Raw genomic sequence first — 20,813 nt, forward strand, 5'->3', positions numbered from 1 at the left:
ATAGTTCCAATAATTCGAAGTTTATCTTATGGTTTTAATTTGAAAATTTATTTTATCAATGATTTCTTGAGTAAGCTTGTTTTCTTTTTATTTGTTTTATAGCTGTTTTTTGCTGATATTGGGTGTTGCACATACAGCAGAAATATCTGATTAGCTTATATTCACTGAAGAAATGGGATAAGGGGGATAAGTGAAAAGAAGAAATGTTCACCAGAACTTCAAACTAAGGTTTTAGGAGAACCAGTTATACGGCTAAAATAGTTTAACTTGAACAATTTGACTAAAATATTTGGCATTTGATACTTGCTATGATTTACGAAAGATAAGCAAAAAAGATGGGTTTTAATTTCAACAAAGCAGTGAACAAAAAGATACTTTTTTCAAAAAGAAAGATTAAAAAAAAATATTCCGAATATTTAAAAAATGTCTAAATCAGCTGTTGCGAAGCTCATTTTTGACTTTCCTCATCACAATATTTTATTTGATCAAACAAAAATTGTAGATATGTCTGTTGGACCTTTGCAAAGTTTCAGAGAAATTATAGAAATAAAAAATGATTATCTATGGGGGTATTAGTATTAATAGAGATGATGGGGATTTTAGAATAAACTCAATATGTAATAGTTTAATTAAGGAGCAAGTAAAATCGTCAACCAGTAGCGATTTACATAATTGTACTGAAACAAGTGATAATCTTGCGAACAAAATTCAGAATGAGTTCAAAGCTGAAAAAAGTCAACGGACTGCCACTAAACTAGCAAACAAAAAAAATCCACTTAATTTATAATCCGTGAATTTGTTTATTAACCTGTGAGATTTAGTTAGGGGTGATGGACCTGGGGTTTGGTGACCTTTTTTTGTTTCTTCAAGTAAATGTAGTCTTCACTTTTAATAGTTTCCCATTTATACACTGAATGTTTAGAGGAGAGTGACCCATGGTTTTACTATAGATATTCGCTTTGGTTTTATTCGTATGTTGTAACATCACTGCTGGAAGTTTGTTTATAACGTGAGTTGTTCTTTTTTTTTTTAATTTCGTGTGTTTAGTTGTCCTTTTTTGTGTTATATTTTTTTTAAACAACTTTTTTTGTTTTGCTTTCTTTTCGTTGTTTTTTTTTTCGTTAAGAAAGGCTTCCGGACGTTGGGCCGATATATTCGGAATTTCTTTTAATTAAAGTGTTGTTTTGTTTTATTTTGTGTACCCTGCTTTGTTGAAGTTAAACTCGTTGGTTTGCTTAATTTTTCGCAAATGGAAAAGCAGTGTGGTCTAAGAAATTATTTACTGTGATTATTATCAAGTAGGCATTTGACTAAAATAATTGATGTTTGCCACCGACTGCAGTAATCAAGTAGGTATTTGACTAAAATAGTTGAAATTTGGTACCGCTGTAATGATCATCAGGTAGTTATGGATTACGATCGTTTGTGTTGTTAAAAAAAGGTAATAAAGAAGTGTCTGAATTTCCAAAAGTACTATGCCTGTTAAATCTTAAAAGCTATGCATATTAGTTAAAAAACGTAAAAAGGTCAAATACGTAGTGGCAAAGGGTGTCGGAGGATTTTCCTGGGGGGGGGGAGTTCAAAAGACAAAAGAAGTGCATTTTATTGCCATAGTTCTTTTCAGGGTGTGAGGAAATGATGAAAGCTTTCATTTAAACTTTGTTAAATTTGAATTCAATGTTATTAAATCTGGATTCAACTGCAATTAGCAATTATATTTGGTTCATGACCACTTATGTTGTTAAAAAAAGGAGTTTTAGCCTCAATTTGAATTAATTTGAAATTTTGTTTTAAAATTGCAGATTAAACGTTTGAATAAGATAAGATATATAAGATAAATTTAGAATAAAGAATATAAGATATTCGAATAGAAGATAGATAGATATTCGAAAGAATATTCGATATAAGAATAGAATATAAGATAAATTTTATTTTAGAAATATATACAAAACACTTTGCAGCACCTGTTAAAAAGAGCCCCAAAAGGGTTTGTTGGCAGCAGGTGACAGTCTTCTCTACTCTACATAGTGCTACATACAAACATATAAACTACATACATGTACATACAAACATACTATTCTTTTGCAAGGAAAAATATCTTAACTGCAGTCTTGAAGGATGTCAAACGACTCGAATTTCTTATTTCAATTTATACAGAGGAGGCAAAATTTCTAATTACAAAAGAAGCTCTAACCGTAGACAGGTTTTTGGATAAATATGTATTTAAAATTTTTGAATTGTGGCTATCTCCTTTTAAACAAATAACAGAAAAATATATCATAAATTAAAAAAAAAATTAATAGTTACATGTTTTAGTAGAAAAAGGCAAAGAACTGGATTGAACCTTACGAAGCAATGAAAAGCTGCTACGAGGCCCTCAACTCTACAAAATAACAAATTAACATACAAACTGAATTCATTTTGAGGTTTTATTACTCATTGTTAAAGATACGAAATAGACACAAGGCAACTCGTGGGGCATCATTGTCTACAAAATATTGATGTATAATGTTTCAAACTCCGGCAAGAAAACAAGCATGCATTTTTCAATGTTTTTCCGTCTTCATTGGAAGTTTTTCATCATTTTTCATTGTATATCGTTTTTTTCAATTATGTAGCCGCTGTTTATGTTTTAGTTTGTTTAAATGCAAATTAGCCAAGTTCTGCTCATTTTAGACCGATGCTTTAAGACGCCCTAAATACAGCTTGCATGGGTTTATCAATTTTGATCGAATGCGTCAATCGACATTAAAATCAAAAGTGTATGAGTTCGATATAGAAAGGGTATGAATGAATGAACACTTTGCTTTAAGGTTTTTTTAATATCTTTTTATGCAGTTTTGAATTAGATGAACTATATATACACAGGGATACAATTTTCCGACCTTGAAGGAAGGGGATGAGGGGTTTTACATAGCATGGGAGGGTCCTTTGAAACAATATCGTTCAGGGAGATCTCCTCCCTTTTTCTCGATCTTGGAAAGGGTATGTGTACATACTACTAATAACAACTCACCTCAACACCAAGCCACTTGAGGCTATCACAGCTACGCACACTAGTCTGCCATCCAAATCCATTCAAAGGCTCCCTCTTTGCACTATCCCAGGAAGTTCTTGTTTATATTTAATTTTTACTTATGACATCCTCCCGCCCCAACTGAGGACAACCTCCTTTTTGTTTAGCCTTAGATGGTTGGCTGAAAAGAACAATCAGTCATCCGCAGAACGTGTCTTAGCCATATCAACCTTTCTCTCATTAAAGCCCTAGAAAGCGGAATTGACCGTATTTTTCGTACATTATACTGTTTTAAACATGGTCAGGTAGTCGGATTCTCAAAACAATCCGTAAGCAATTTTCATAAAAAAAAAATCTAGCAAATCTTCCTCTGTTTTTCGGAGCGCGCCTGTGTTTCAGAACCATATTTGACCACTGTCATCACTGTAGCTTCCAATATTCTAATCTCGGTTCGCAGACTTATCTTCCTAATCTTCCAAGATTTTTTCAGCTGTAAAAAACACACCCCCTGGGGGAGCTCAAACCCAGTGCCCCCCCCCCCCCCCCTTGGATGCGACCTTTGTGGTCAGATTCGTCACTTTAAACTGACTCTTCTACAGCCGCTTCATTGAATGAAGAAAATGCTCTCTATAAAATCTAAACCCCAAGGTATTATCGATAATGTCTCGGGAACCGTGCGACCAATGTTTAATTGTTCATGGGTGGAAACATTTGATTGGCTGTTACAACAATGAATGAGAAACTAGGAAATAAGGACTTAAGCAAGTATTTTGCCTTTTTTTCAAGTGTTAATCTTTTTTAAAAATGACAGAGAGAAAAGAGGCGTGGAAGGATTTTCATTTCAGATTTAGTAAACCAAGTACAAGCATAAATTTTTGCAATTAATGTTTATGCTAAAGGTTTCCTGGATAGGTTACATGTTTTCAGGAAAAATAGAGTTTGAAGTCCTCGTTTGAGAGACCCTGCTCGATTTTGTAGTTTGACCAACCTCAGAAATGGAAATTGTGACTTGATTCCAACCAAATTATTTGAAACTACCCCCTAAACACAACTGATCCAGTTTTGTTCGTGTTCGTATTCAATAATATTTTTTTTTTTTAGAAACGGATCATGGACCCTAGAGAAGAGGCCAAGAGAAATAAATTGATAATCAAAGGGAAAGAGTCCTTCGGGATTAGGAAAAAGGAATACTTCCAGTTGAGGAAGAAGGAGAAGGTTTTTAAAGGTGGATCTTTCATTAGACAAGTGGCACATGACACAGATGGACTCATATTTCAACCTGTTGACGAGGTAACTTTTTCATGACTATAGATGGAACTGGTTTTCAGTTACAAATTGTTTTCTCTGTGTCTATGCTGCTATGACTTTTAGTCTAAATTATGAAAAATAAAAAACATGGGGAAAGTAGCATTGTACAACTGAAAATATTAGATGAAATACACCGCATGAATACATATATATATATATATATATATATATATATATATATATATATATATATATATATATATATATATATATATTATTGGCAGCTGTTGTAAGTTATTAATATTTTGTTAAAGTATGGGAATTAATGTCTTCAGGGAGCTATGAAAGTTTCTTTAATTTTTATCCTCTCCAAGAGAGTATTAAGGAGTGTTCTTATGATAATTAGCAAGGAACTTATCTTTGAAACAGCTATTTGTGCTACTAAGCCATTGCTTGATTTGAAGTCGAAACTATATTCTTTTATGTATCTGGCACTTTCTTTCAACTGTATGGTCGTGTTCCTGTGGCTCTCTGAACTTGTCCATCTATTGTCTGTGATCAGTCTATATCACCTTTGTAATTCAGACAACATTTCGATCCTCTTCACCCCGTCAACTTCACCTGCAAAACGATCAGACTTCAATCCCCTGACTGCACAAAATACTCCGCGTGAGACAGCCATAGAGTGTTGATTGTTGGGTGCCTCCAGAAATTTGTAAAGAATTATCTGGTTTCTAAGTGATTTCCTTTTTTCTCCCTCATCCCCCACCCCCTTCGGTATGGATGTCTGGGCTATATTGCTAACATATGTTGGTAATTTTTATTGCGCTTAGTACCTCACTCTAGTTTGGTTTACGCGGGTGATGAGTGGTGGACCATACTATGCCATTTTTTTTTTTTTTTTTGTTAGTGTGTTTTCTGTTTTATTGTCTTTATTCTCTTCTTTCTCTTTCCCTGCATGCGTAAAGAAAAAGAGGAAAGAGGAGACGTAGATCCTCTCCTCTTTCCCTGACATAGATCATCGTTAAAATTCATAGATCTTTAAAATTTATCGTTTCGAGGAAAGTGACTAAACTGCAATTCATTTCTTGTATTCCAGTATGTATCTGGTACTAAGTCGTTGACTTGTTAACTCCAAAAGCATTGTCGTCCCTTTAGAATTTGTAGTTGTTGAATCGGTAGAAAGTATAGAAAGGTAGGTAAAAAGAAAGAGGAAAGAGGAGGCGTAGATTTTCTCCTCTTTCCCTGACGTAGATCCTTGCAAAAGGAATATGATGTTAAATTTGTCTATATTTGTTCAAATGTATTGAATAAATGAACTCTGGAATTAAGTCAAACTAGTTTTTAAACACAAAAAATTAAATTTGCAAGTTTGTGAGCGATTTACTAGTCTGTTTCCTTTAAAAATCATCGTTTTCAGGAAAGTGACTAAACTGCAATTCATTTCTTGTATTCCAGTATGTATCTGGTACAAAGTTGTTGACTTGTTAATTCAAAAAGAAATGTCGTCCCTTTAGAATTTGTATTTGTTGTATCGTTAGTGCCGGCAAAAAAGAAGACTGGAGTAATTCATCTGACCTTGGGAAACCCTTTATTGAAGTAGTTACTGTTTTAGGGATAGGTTGACTTATTGGACTTTTTTCCTTTATTAATTAAAAAAAAAAATTCCACAAGACAAGTTTTTCAAAGAAAAGTAAAGAGCTCCATTAAGCCAAGAATGAGCAAAAATAAAGTCAAATAATCTTCCAAGCGCAAAACTACCACAAATCACCATCAATAAATAAATAAAACTCAAAACGAACAGATATTACAATAAATAGCCGAGTCAAGCTAAAAAAAACAAAAATTAACATGAGTAGGGCTGATACCCTTATACCCTCTCAGGACAAGAACACAATTTGCGCTTTACTGAAAACAAGTTTGAAATGTTTTCACTTTTCTTACTTTCATAAATGAAAAATTATCAAAACATTAACGAAATTTAACTAACAATCGACGTTTTTTTTTTTTTTTTTTTTTTTTTTTTTTTTTTTTTTTTTTTTTTTTTTTTTTTTTTTTTTTCAGTAAGGAGCGACCCGGCTCAATAGTAACCAAAACTCTAAAAAATGGAATTTTGATACCAATAGCTACATGAAAAGAATCGCATTTTAATGCTGGTTTTAAATATATAAGTTTCATCAAGTTTAGTTTACCCATCAAAAGTTACGAGCCTGAGAAAATGTGCATTATTTTAGAAAATAGGGGGAAACACCCCCTAAAAGTCATAGAATCTTAACGAAAATCATACCATCAGATTCAGCGTATCAGAGAACCCTACTGTAGAAGTTTCGAGCTCCTATCTACAAAAATGTGGAATTTTGCATTTTTTGCCAGAAGGCAGATCACGGATGCGTGTTTATTTTATTTATTTTTTTTTTCCAGGGGTGATCGTATCGACCCAGTTGTCCTAGAATGTTGCAAGAGGGCTCATTTTAACGGAAATGAAAAGTTCTAGTGCCCTTTTTAAGTGACCAAAAAAATTGGAGGGCACCTAGGCCCCCTCCCACGCTAATTATTCTCCCAAAGTCAACGGATCAAAATTCTGAGATAGTCATTTTATTCAGCGTAGTCGAAAAACCTTATAACTATGTCTTTGGGGACGACTTACTCCCCCACAGTCCCCGTGGGAGAGGCAACAAGTTACAAACTTTGACCTGTGCTTACATATAGCAATGGTTATTGGGAAGTATACAGGCGTTTTCAGGAGGATTTTTTTGGTTGGGGGGACGGGTTGAGAAGAGGGGGATATGCTGGGGGAACTTTCCATCGAGAATTTGTCATGGGAGAAGAAAATTTCCATGAAGGGAGAGCAGGATTTACTAGCATTATTTAAAAAAAAAAACAATTAAAAATAAATGTGAAAAAGCTTTTTCAGCTGGAAGTAAGGAACAGCAATAAAACTTAAAACAAACAGAAATTATTACCCATATGAGGGGCTCGCCTCCTTCTAATACCTCGCTCTTTACGCTAAAGTATTTTTAGTAATTTCAACTATTTATTCTACGGCTTTTGTGATTCAGGGGTCATTCTTAATGAATTGGGATAAAATTTAAGCTTTAGTGTAAAGAGCGAGGTACTGACGATGGGGCGAATCCCCTCATATATGTAATAAAAACATGAGAATACAAAAGTTCTTTACGTAAGCTAATTTATAAGTTACGTAAATCTTTTACCAATAAAAAGATTCGTAAAAAATTAAAAGTTCTAGTTGCCTTTTTAATTAACCAAAAAATCGGAGGGCAACTAGGCTTCGTCCCCCGCTCTTTTTTTCTCAAAATCATTCGATCAAAATTATGAGAAAGCCATTTAGCCAAAAAAAAAAAAAAAAAAAAAAAAAAATATGCAAATTTCGTTTTGATTATTCCTCTGCGGAGAGCCAAAATCAAAACATGCATTGATTCAAAAACGTTCAGAAATTAAATAAAAAAAACAAGTTTTTTTTAACTGAAAGTAAGGAGCGACATTAAAACTTAAAACGCACAGAAATTACTTCGTATATGAAAGAGGCTGCTTCCTCATCAACGCCCCGCTCTTTACGCTAAAGTTTTTTACTGTTTTAAAAAGAAGAATTGAGAGAAAGAGTCAAACTTTAGCGTAAAGAACGGGGCGCTGATGAGGAAGCAGCCTCTTTCATATACAAAGTAATTTCTGTGCGTTTCAAGTTTTAATGTCGCTCCTTACTTTCAGCTAAAAAAAACTTGAACACTTTGGTTTTGTCCCGTTTTTTATGGGACTTGGTATTAACCAAGTGACATATAGCAATCGCCAATTCTGTCGGTCGGTCCCGGTTTTGCTACTTTAGGCACTTCCAGGTATGCTAGGACGATGAAATTTGGCAAACGTATCAGGGACCGGACCAGATTAAATTAGAAATTTGACCATCTGGGGGGGAGTGGGGGGCCGGTTAATTCGGAAAGAATAGAAAAAATGAAGTATTTTTAATTTAAGAGCGGGTGATTGGATCTTAATGAAATTCGATGTTTGGAATGATATTGTGTCTCAGAGCTCTTATTTTAAATCCCGAGCGGATCTGATGACATTGGGGGGGAGTTGGAGGGGGGAAACCTAAAATCTTGGGAAACACTTAGAGTGGAGGGATCAGGATGAAACTTGATGGGAAAAATAAGCGCAAGTCCCAGATACATGATTGACATAATCGGAACTGATTCGCTCTCTTTGGGGTAGTTGGGGGGGGGGGGAGTAATTCTTAAAAATTAGAAAAAATGAGGTATTTTCAACTTGCGAACAGGTGATCGGATCTCAATGAAATTGGATGTTTAGAAGGATATCGTGTCTTAGAGCTCTTATTTTAAATCCTGACCGGATCTGGTGACGGGGGCGGGGAGTTGGGAGGGGGAAACCTAAAACTTGGAAAACACTTCAGAGTGGAGGGATCGGGATGAAACATGGTGGGAAAAATAAACACAAGTCCTAGATAGATGATTGACATAAACGGAAAGGATCCGCTCTCTTTGGGTTAGTTGGGGGGGGGGGGTATTTCTGAAAAATTAAAAAAAATGAGGTTTTTTTAACTTACGAACGGGTGATCGGATCCAATGAAATTTGATATTTAGAAAGAAATCGTGGGTCAGACCTCTTATTTTAAACCCGACCGGATCTGGTGACATTGGGGGGGGGAGTTGGGAGGGGGAAACCTAAAACTTGGAAAACACTTGGAGTGGAGGGATCGGGATTAAACTTGGTGAAAAAAAAAAACACGAGTCCTAGATACATGATTGACATAACCAGAACGGATCCGCTCTCTTTGGGGTTGTTGGGGGAGGGGGGGGGTTAATTCTGAAAAATTAGAAAAAATGAGGTATTTTTAATTTTCCATGAAATTTGATATTTAGAAGAATATCGTGTCTCAAAGGTCTTATTTTAAATCCTGACCGGATCTGTTGACATTGGGGGATGCTTGGGTTGGGGAAACCTAAAATGATGGAAAACGCTTAGATTGGAGGGATTGGAATGAAACTTGGTTGGAAAAATAAGCAGAAGTCCTGCATACGTGATTCACATAATTGGAACGGATCCGCTCAATTGGGGGGGGGGGTAATTCTGAAAAATAAGAAAAAATGACGTATTTTTAACTTACGAAGGAGTGATCGGATCTTCCTGAAACTTCATATTTAGAAGGACCTCGTAACTCAGATATCTTATTTTAAATCTCAACCGGATCAAGCGTAATTGGGGGGGGGGGCAGTTGGGGGGACCGGAAATCTTAGAAAATACTTAAAGCGGTGTGATCTTATTTCAAATCCCAACCAGATCTTTTGACATTGGGGGGAGTGGGAGGGGGAAATCTTGGAAAAACACTTGGAGTGGAGGAATCGGGATGAAGCTTGGTGGATAGAATAAACAAATGTCCTTGATACGTGATTGACAGAATCGTACTGGATTCGCTCTCTTTGGGGGAGTTGGGGGAGGGGTTCAGTGATTTGGCGAGTTCGGTGCTTCTGGACGTGCTAGGGCGATGAAAATTGGTAGGCGTGTCTGGGAGCTGCACAATTTGACTTGATAAAGTCGTTTTCCCAGATTCGACCATCTGGGGGGCAAAAGGGAGAGGAAAAATTAGAAAAAATTAGGTATTTATAACTTACGAGTGGGTGATCGGATCTTAATGAATTTTGATATTTAGAAGGACTTTGTGACTCAGAGCTCTTATTTTAAATCTTGACCGGCATTAAGCCTCTTATTTTCCTTTTTAAATCAATATATTGATTCATAGAATTTTGTTAGAGCTCATACCATATGATCTCTTGGCTCTTAGCTCTTCTCGCCTCGTCACAAGTGCCATATGAGCTCTTAGCTCTTGTTTTTTTTTTTGTTTTTTTCTTATATATATATGCCGCCGATGTCAGCTTATTCCTGGAAACTGGCAAGGGTCTAACCTGTGCGGCTTTCACGGAAAGTGTGGACCTCAGGCCGGATTAATGAATATGGCATTACATTTTGGAAATCTCCGGAGAACTATAGGCTAATAGCACCACGCTTATTTCACATTGAGCGATCGATTTCCCTGTTTTCCTCTTTGGAAAAAAACAATGATGATAACTTAGATATAATGGTTTATAATATGTTTTATAATATGTATATGATATTATAATATTATTATATAATTTAATATTATAATTATACTATATATAATATTATATTGTAATATGTTTTATACTCAGAGCAAGGCTATTCGCTTCAAAACATGTATAATAAGCTGTATTTGCCAGGCTTTAATATTTTTATTTCGCTCTGACACACCTGGTTGATGATACTCAGTACACTCTAGTGAGAGCATTTGCAACGTGAAATGGATGAATATCCTCTTGCACTGTTTCTGAATTTGGATCAAACTGATTACTGAGGAGACATGGACTATTATACATAGACCTATAATTTATCTTTTATTGCCCAATATAAGTCATTAGCATTACCAAGATAGAGGAAAGGACCAAGGATGGAACCTTGTTGAATTCTAAAGTAAATATCTGTCTTAAAAATCGTACCCTATATCAAAGGAAAACTGGATGGACAGTGGAATATAAAGTAGAGGAAATATATATTAACAAAAACAAAAATTATTTGTTTTTAAATATCAGTTGAGAAAAATTGATGTAAATGTGAAAAATTCTAGTTTTTTTTTCAAGTTCTGTTTTCATATGTTCCGAAACGAAAGATTTTTATTTAAAATAACTCGGGTTTTCGCAAAAATTGGTTGTGTATTTTTGAGAAATCAAAATATTAGTAGCCTGGCCGAAGAAAATTCTTTTTTTTTATAAAGAAAAGTTTCGTGTACGCAGATGAACTAGAAATCAAATACCTGGTTGGGACATGGAGACAGAAATAAAGTGAAGGGAGGGGACAAGGTTGCCTAAGGTCCGGAAATGAAAAAAAATAGAAAAGAAATGGCACAAATTGTGAATTCAGAATTTGTTGAGGCAGGGAAACACAGTTCCAACATTCCCTTTCTTGTGTTCCTGCTTGGCATAATGACTTACATTATTTTATTTTATTTTAGTTCTTACAGCATTGTCATTGCGCAGAGCCCTTTTAAAATGACGTCATTATATCTAGTTGAATATTTGGAATGACGTGATCATACATGCAAGTATGACGTCATTCATCACTTATAAGGAGGTTTCACCACTGAAAATCAACATTTTAAGATGACAAACTCAACCAAGAACATATGTGAATTGAGGCCTCAGAGGCGATTTTCATTTTCTGCCAACCAAAAAAATTCATGGGAGAATGAGCCAGTAATTTGGTCAGCCCTTCCTAGTTTTATGCTTAAAGATGAAAAGAACGAAACTTCCAGTGAAAAAGACGATGGAAATGTACCAGTAAATTTTTTAACTGAAGTTAACAGAGAATATGAAGAAAAAGGAATAAAGGAAGTTAGTGATCAACCAATACATGAAGAAGCACTAAAATCCTACAAAAATCTTGGTTCTTCAGAAAAAGCACCTGAAGTTTGTAAGACTGAAATCATTGCTGATGACCCATTTTATCCTGCTTTTATGTTAGCATTTAACATGGAGAATAAAAAAAAGCAGATGCAGAGGGAGATTAGCGCCGATATTGCTAATAATAAGGGAGTAACTCCGAATAATAAAAGCAGCCATCGCTTGTATTCTGAGAATCCAGGAGTTTTAGCCAGTGAAGCCACTTTAGTGACTAGTGAAGACAATGCACAAACCATGACAGGTAGCGACATGCAAGAATCTTTAATCAATTCAGGTATTCCTGATCACCTGTCTAAAATAAGGGATGATGACAATGGTAAAGGAAATATGGTTTCTGAGAAAAAGCTGCAGAGAGAAGAAAAGACAGCAAAGAAGGAGAAGAGCGACAGAGATGACTTTGGACTAACAGGCGCGAAAGTAGTTTCTGAGATATCACTTTCTGAGAACCAAGGAGTTTTAGCCAGTGAAGCCACTTTAGTGACTAGTGAAGACAATTCACAAATCATGACAGGTAGCGACATGCAAGAATCTTTAATCAGTTCATGTACTCCTGATCACCTGTCAAAAATAAAGGATGATGACAATGTCAAAGACAATATAGTTTCAGAAGAAGAACCGCAGAGAGGAGAAAGGACAGCAAAGAAGGAGAAGAGCGACAGAGATGACTTTGGACTGACAGGCGTAGAATTAGTAAAAAATTGTGAGGCTGAACAGGTTCAAACAAATAATGAACCCAACATGGAATTGGCGAAAAAAGTTTGCTCTACAGATCTAGCCTATGTTAGAAATGTATGGCAGTCAGAGATGGAAGGTGTATATCTTCAGGAGAATGTAGTCCACAAAGATGACAAAAAAATAGTAGACGCTTCTACGACTGCTAACAAAAAAGGAGATTTCTCTATCCATGTAGAAGGGACCAAAATAAAATCGCAGCCAGCACTTCTTGGTGCTTTAGAAGAAGAAAATGATGATTTAGGTCTTCAAAAGCAGTTGTTACAAGACAAGTCTTCCAGATCAGAAGACTCATTTACAGACAACAGTGACAATGCTCATAGCGGAAAACATCAGCATTCAATATGGTTTCGCTTTAAAAAATATTTATCAGACAAGCTAGGGAGTAGTAGATTGGCACAAAATCAGTCTGGTAAAGCAAAAGGAGGAAAGAGCGATGATGGAAAGTCAAGTTCGATCGGAGAAGAAATTCCTACTCAAGAATTAGGGTCAGGAGTCAACTATGACGACGCATTTTTTTCCAAGTCTATCGGAAATGAGTCAAAAAGAGATGAAATGCGTGACCGCTTACTTTCTATTATTAATAGTTGTAAATCAGCTGCAAGTAATAAACAACTGGCCATTGGTGGAGCTGCTGGTTTGGTTATCCTATCAGCTCTTGTTTACAAGAGAATTCGATAGAATTTAGTAGAATCAGATCAGCACCAATAAAAAAGAAAACAGAAGGTCTTATATGCAACTGTGCCAGAGAATGGATATACAAATATTTTGCATAATCAAAGTACGTTTTGCTATAGAGTGATATTTTATGACGGGAGCCTAATTAAGTTTGAATGTAAATTTATGTATAAAGTTTCCAATAAAAGTTTCTATGGTACTGGTGTATTCTATGAGAAACACACTCGAGAAGTTGTATCGCGAACATGAGACATTACCCGCTTTTCACGGTGTTAGTACCGGACAATTAGCTTTGGTTCGGTTGAAAAATACATTGTAGCTCTGTTTTAATTAGATATTTAGTTGGTATTTTGGTTAGGTTAGATTAGTTTAGGTTATGTAACTGGATGCACAGTGAATAATAATTTTTTTCGGGGGGGGGGAGGATAAATAAAAAGAAAGTTGAAGGGGAGATTTGGTTTCAGGGAGGATCTTTCCCCTTCCACCCTGTTTACTTTCCCGAGACCGGTCCTTATTATTGTCAGATTCATGATATTGGCTTACTAATTTTGAGCACACCATTCAACATTTTGAATTGATTTTAAAGATTCTGGGGTAAATGGAGAAGAAATACGACCAAACATATTAATCGTTCAAAAACAATGAATCATGGGTTTTGAAAGGGGGCAGGGGTGGGGGGAGCAATTGACCACTCTCTTAGACTTTGAAAAATACCTTCTAATTCCTATTTCATAGCTATTTTTATTTTAGTTATGGGCTTTGGGGACATAAGACATTTTACTTTTAGGGACATGAAGACAGAAATAAAGTGGAGAGAGGGGACCCAAGGCTTCCTAAGGCCCAGAAATGAACAGAAATGAAATGGCACAAATCGTAAATTTAGAATTTTTTGAGTAGGGGAACACGGTTTCAACATTCCCTTTCTTAGCGTTCCTGCTTATCATGATGCCTTACATTCATTTCTATGGTTTAGTTTCTACAGCATTGTCATTGCGCAGAGCACTTTCAAAATGAAGTCATTATACCTAGTTGAACTTGGAATGAAGTGGTCATAGATGCAACTATGATGTCATTTATCATGTATAAGGAGGTTTAATCACTAAAAATTAGCATTTACAGATAATGAATTCACACAAGAACATAAATGAACTGAGGCCTCAGATGCGATTTCATTTTTTGAGAATTGGAAAACCAACGGGAGAATGAGCCAGTAATTTCGTCAGCCCTTCCTAGAATGAAAAGAACGGACCTTTCAGTGAAAAAGGAGATGGAAATGTACCAGTAAATTTTTTTACTGAAATTTACAAAGAATATGATGGAAAATGAACAAAGGAAGTTGGGGATAGATCAAAACATGAGGAAGAACTAAAATCCTACAGAAATCCTAGTTCTTCAAAAAAAGCACCTGAAGTAGCCTAAGTAAGACTGAAATCATTGCTGATGACCCATTTTATCCTGCTTTTACGTAAGCATTTGACATGGAGAATAGAAAACAAGAGCTAAGAGCTCATATGGTATGAGCTTTAGCAAAATTCTAAGAATCAATAGATTGCTTTAAAAGGAAAGTCAGAGGCTTAATGCCGGTCGGGATTTAAAGTAAGCGCTCTGAGTCACGAGGTCCTTCTAAATATCAAAATTCATTAGGATCCGATCACTCACCCATAAGTTAAAAATACCTCAATTTTTCTAATTTTTCCTCTCCCTTCGCCCCCCCCCCAGATGGTCGAATTGGGGAAAACGACTTTATCAAGTCAATTTGTGCAGCTTCCGGACAACCAATTTTCATCGTCCTAGCACGTCCAGAAGCACCAAACTCACCAAAGCACTGAACTCCACCACCTAACTCTCCCAAAGAGAGCGGATCCAGTCCGGTTACGTCAATCACGTATCTACGGCATTTATAAGCGTTTTCCAAGATTTCTGGTTTCCCCCTCCAATTCCCCTCAGTGTCAACAGACCTGGTCGGGATTTGAAATAAGAGCTCTGAGACACGAGTTCCTTCTAAATATCAAATTTCAATAAGATCCGGTCACCCGTTCTTAAGTTAAAAATACCTCTATTTTTTCTAATTTTTCCAAATTAACAACCCCTAGTTCCCCCAGAGAGAACGAATCCTTACTAATTATGTCCCGTATCTATAACTTATAACTTGGGAAGTGTTTCCCAAGATTTTAGGTCCCCCCAATGTCACCAGATCCAGTCAGGATTTAAAATAAGAGCTCTGAGACACGATATCCTTCCAAACATCAAATTTCACTAAGATCCGATCACTCCTTCGTAAGTTAAAAATACCTAATTTTTTAATTTTTCAGGATTAACCCTCCTCCTCCCAACTCCCCCGAAGAGAGCGAATCCGCTCCAGATATGTCAATCACGTATCTAGGACTTATGATTGTTTGTACCACCAAGTTTCAACCCGATACCTCCACTCTAAACGTTTTTCAAGATTTTAGCCCCCCCCCCAACTCCCCCCAGTGTCACCGGATCCGGCCGCTATTTAAAAAAAGAGCTCTGAGACACGATATCCCTCCAAACATCAAATTTCATTAAGATCCGATCATTCCATCGTAAGTTAAAAATACCTCTTTTTTCTAATTTTTCAGAATTAACCCTCCCCAACTCCCCCAAAGAGAGCGGATCCGTTCTGGTCATGTCAATCACGTATCTAGGACTCTAGGTGTTTATTTCTTCCCACCAACTTTCATCCCGATCCTTACACTCTAAGCGTTTTCCAAGATTTTAGGTTCCCCCTCAGTTTCCCCCAATGTTACCGGATCCAGTTCGGATTTAAAACAAGAGCTCTGTGACACGATATCCTTCCAAACTTCAAATTTCATTAAGATCCGATCACCCCTTTGTAAGTTGAAAATACCTCATTTTTTCAAATTTTTCAGAATTAAACCTCCTCCCCCCAAATCCCCCAAACAGAGCAGATCCGTTCCGGTTATGTGAATCACATTCCTAGGACATCTGCTTATTTTTCCCACCACATTTAATCCCGATCCCTCCACTCTAAGCGTTTTCCAAGATTTTAGGTCCCATCCCCCTCCAATTCTCCCCAGTGTCACCGGATCTGGTCGGGATTTAAAATAAGAGCTCTGAGACACGATATCCTTCCAAACATTAAATTTCATTAAGATCTCATCTCCAGTTCGTAAGTTAAAAATACTTCATTTTTTCTATTTTTACGAATTAACCGGCCCCCACTCCCCCCGCCCCAGATGGTTAAATCGGGAAAAAGACTATTTCTAATTTTTTCTGGTCTGGTCCCTGATACGTCTGCCAACTTTCGTCGTCCTAGGTTACCTGGAAGTGCCTAAAGTAGCGAAACCACGAGAGAACGACAGAATTTGCGATCGCTATATGTCACTTGGTTAATACCAAGTGCCATAAAAAGCCGATACAGAGAGACATTACTGCCAATATTGCTAATAATAAGGGTTACCATTACTTGTATGTATCACTTTCTGAGAACCAAGGACCAGTGAAGCCAGTTTAGCGAATTTGAACTAGTATTGCTAAACCACCTTGCTTTTTTTAGTTTGGCTTACATGGAAAAATTGGAAATCGCTAATTTTAATTTTATTTGTCAAATTTTCAGATAAAAATGTTTCACAAACTGCAAGAATATCCGTACCCAATTCAAATTAAGAAAAATTACAGTTGCACCTTGCCCGCTCCTCCATCCACGACAGTTCCAAAAAGATATTCTCTTCATATTTAGGTTTTTATAAACCATTTCATGAGAAAACAAATACGTATTTGGGGGGGGGGGGACTAAAAAAGCGTTTAAAATTTCATTATTATCATGGGCTAGGGGCGTTTGGAATATATTACTAAAAAGGGCTGAATTTCTTTCAAAGAAATTCTTCCAGCTTAGAGGCAGGGATCACGTGAACTTGACTAACAATTATCGTGTATTGACCTCACGCCAAGGAGTACTCCTCCATCCCTTAAATGGGTTTATTCTCGCGGAAGATATCATGTGATATCTCTCAATTCTTGTAATGTGAGATAGCGAAAGAATAATTAATGAAGAAAAATAAAAAAGAACCTCTAAGAAGAAAAACACAACTTTTAGATAAAGACAAACAGAAACAGCAATCGTTATAATCAGCAGAAAACATACAGTTTAACCATGCACGAGGGTAACCAAATTCTCAGCCAGTTATTGTGTTGCGAGAGCAACATTTTGGTTTTGTCCCGTTTTTTTTTTTGTTTTTTTTTCTATGCTGCCGATCTTGGCTTATTCCTGGAAACTGGTAAGGGTCTAACCTGTGCGGTTTTTACGGAAAGTGTGGACCTCAGGTTGGATTGATGACTATGGCATTACATTTTGGAAATCTCCGCAGAACTCTTGCCTGGGGCCAAAAAGGATGGTTTTGCTTGTCCACGAGCCAGAGACTATGGTGTGCGAAAGCTCCGTTCTAGCAGGCAAGCAGGCAGGCACCACTTTTAAATTGAAGATGGACTAAAATCTATAAGTGCTAGATATATGCGGCAGTTACCCGGCCCCACAGCCAATATATCTTCTTTGAGTGATGAATAGAAAGATTTACAGAAGCAAAAAAGCGGCATTTTCCCACGGGTCCGAAAGTGCTGCCGTGATTTCGGCTGGGTTTATCATTTGTTTTTTCGGACTTGGGATTGAGGCAGAGAAATGCTATCAGATGTACTTCCTAACTTTAAAAGTTCTGTCATTCTTAAAGAAATTGGAGCTTATCCTTTGCTCCTTTCTAAGTTGTGATGTTAAAAAGTTGGCCTACGGCAAAAAAAAATCAACTTTTGAAATAAGATAGATAGAATTTTTTTCGACGGCAATCGATAGCTCTTGATGAGCTGATCAAAGTGTATGCCATCCATTTATTTGGTACAAAAATTCCTTCACGAGATATACTAGTTTGAAAGTTTCAAGGGGTTGACAACTTCAGTAGTAGGGTACACACTGAAACCAAAAATAGGCCGATACCAATTGTGAGACAAGTAGAGGACTTGTAAGCAACAGTCGGCTGCTAGACCATAATCATCTTCGGAAATAAGGGGTTTGCAACTTGGCTAGTTGGTGTACCTATTATTTGTTTCCGGTGTATTTGATGGTAAGGCCAATTTGGTTCCAGTGATAAGACATGCAGGGGAGTTGTAAGTAATAATCGTCTGTTAAGCTACAATCATCTTCAGTGAAGAGGGGTTTGTAACTTTTGCTAGTTGGTGTAGCCTACCCATACTCACTGTAACCTAGAATTAAGTGTTTACGCAACGGGTACAAACGATAACGTAAAACAACGAGGCAGTTTCGTAATAATTAATAGAGTGTCATCTATGGTATTTTGACCCTGAAAAGTTACGGATAGCTTTATAATACCAACTAGATCATATAAGATACTGTTTCAAGTTTTCATCCGTCACGATGTCTACTATTGATAAGGATAACGTTCAACTGGCTGCAAAGTCAATTTAGTTCCTTCTTTCGATATTCTTTAGTTATTGTTGTTTTTTCAACACTGAGGAATAGCCTTTGATCATGTGATTACTGATCGCGTTCTTCTTTGAATATTACGTTTTAAAAGCTTCGATAGGCTGACATCTTCAGCGTTTAATCGATAGCAAAGAAATAAAACCAAAGTGTTGCTCTCGCAACAGTTTATTCGGCGAAGCCGAACAAAGGCTGCCCCAACACTTCACGTTGCTCAGGCAACGTAGGTCTAGTTTCTATTCGTTTGGAGTTTCATTTATATATTGATAGTTATTAGTGGTTGTTTTACGCTTGGAAGAATATTTGACTTTATTTTTGCTCATTTTTTGGCTTAATGGAGCCAGAAATGTCAGTATATGTCAATTAAACTGACAATCGATGGCCATTTGTTTGTTTGCTTTTTTTGTTTTTGTTCTTCAGTAGAACACAAATTGTATTCTGGTCTTGAGAAGGCATAGGGGTTTAAAATGTTTTAGCTTTTTTAACTTTAATTAATTAAAAATTATCAAAACTTCAAGGAATATATATCAGTATATTTATATTAAACTAACAATCCGCATCCATTTTTTTGGTAAAGTGCAAATTATGATCTGGTTTTGAGAAGGTATGGGAGTTGTCAAAGATATAATTTCCAGACCTTTCTGCTACAATGAACTAAATTGCTATCTAAAAATTATGATTAGACGTTTTCTAGGAATTGATGGGCGTGGGAGGGGGCTTATTGCCCTCCAATCACTTTTAACTAATACAAAAAAGGACTATCTCTTTCAAATTCTAATTAAATGTGCCTTTTTCGAGGTTTCTACGACAACCAATGGCCATCTCATAATTTCTATCAGATGCATCTCGGAAAAATACAAGGTTTGGGAGGGGGAGTTATCCACCCTCCCATCACTTTTGAATCTTAAAGTGGGCACTAGAACTTCTGATTACCAATCCCAACGACCCCCTCTGAAGTTTATACGGTCAACCTTTCTTTAGATACCTTATTTTACCCCCAGGGAATAACTTACAACCCTTGCCCTGAGGGCTGTGGTGGTGGGGGGGGAGGGTTCTGTAGCTTCCAATATTCTAATTTTGGTTCGCAGACTTATCTCCCTATTCTTCCAAACTTTTTTCAACTATGAAAAAACACCCTGATCTTTGACTATTCTTTGTTTAACGATGGCACCCACCGTCATTACTAATAATACTACCAATATAAGTGAAGCTGTCCACTTGATCGTTCTTTTCTTTACCTAACCTCGTATTTTCATTTGCACTTATTCTTAGCCATAGCGACGTCTTCTTAACATTAATTTTCAAGCATATTCTGGCACCCAGAACTCACAAAACCTCTAAAAGTTATTTCATTTGCTTACGCTTTCATCTAGGATGTTTGAATCATCCGCATAATCTAAGTCCAGGAATATTTTTCTTCCCGTGTTCTCCCTTCGCCTTTCCTGTGCTCCTTAAGACTAAGTCCGTCAAAATAGTTCATATAAATGGGATTAGAACTCAACACTGCTCAACTCCTGATTTAATACGAAACCAGCTTCTAACCTCATTTCCTACCATAACCGCAGCAGTGTTATTCTCTTACATATCACTAATCACTTTATCTTATTTGTCTTGTATAACATACAAGTATAAGGCCTTCGGTAAAGCTCTCCTATCAGCTAAATCGAACGCTTGCTCATAATCTGTAAAACTGAGGACTAAAGGTGTTTCATAACTCAGGCACTTCTCAATTATAAACCTAAGAGTGACAATTTATCCTCTACCCTTCCTAAAACCGCACTATTCTTCTCGTAAAACGTTATCTACAGCATTTCTAAGTCTAAAAAGTATCATCATACAATGTAATTTATTTATTACCTACATTTATTACCTTCAGAAATCAGGCTAATGTCTCTATAATTAAAACACTCACTCGTTCTTTTCAACTTTTATATACTGTGGTTTAATTAGGGTTTTCCTAAGATCGCTAGGTACTTCACCTTTTTCAAAAATCATCATAATCTTCAGTAACGTATTTTGAACCTCATAGCTACCATACTTAAGACTCATTTACCACATTATCAGCATGTGTGGCCTCATTATGTTCTAGTGATTTTAGTACTGCCACTAGTTCTTCCTCACTGAACAACTTTTTCATTTTTCTATATATCCTTTACTGTAACTC

The 20,813-nt window shown here is 36.3% G+C and overlaps 1 protein-coding gene across 2 annotated transcripts in view; it reads left to right on the plus strand.

The window, feature by feature from the left end:
* LOC136030378 (mRNA-capping enzyme-like) overlaps positions 1 to 20,813 on the plus strand; it is a 66,472-nt gene that overhangs the window by 34,641 nt on the left and 11,018 nt on the right. For both annotated transcript variants that reach the window (XM_065709302.1, XM_065709303.1), the window contains exon 9: positions 4,118 to 4,306. In XM_065709302.1, the coding sequence (XP_065565374.1) occupies positions 4,118 to 4,306 (189 nt within the window). The remainder of the gene's footprint in view (positions 1 to 4,117; positions 4,307 to 20,813) is intronic.

The sequence above is a fragment of the Artemia franciscana genome, chromosome 8, assembly GCF_032884065.1.
Source record: "Artemia franciscana chromosome 8, ASM3288406v1, whole genome shotgun sequence".
In the NCBI taxonomy this organism is placed as follows: domain Eukaryota; kingdom Metazoa; phylum Arthropoda; class Branchiopoda; order Anostraca; family Artemiidae; genus Artemia; species Artemia franciscana.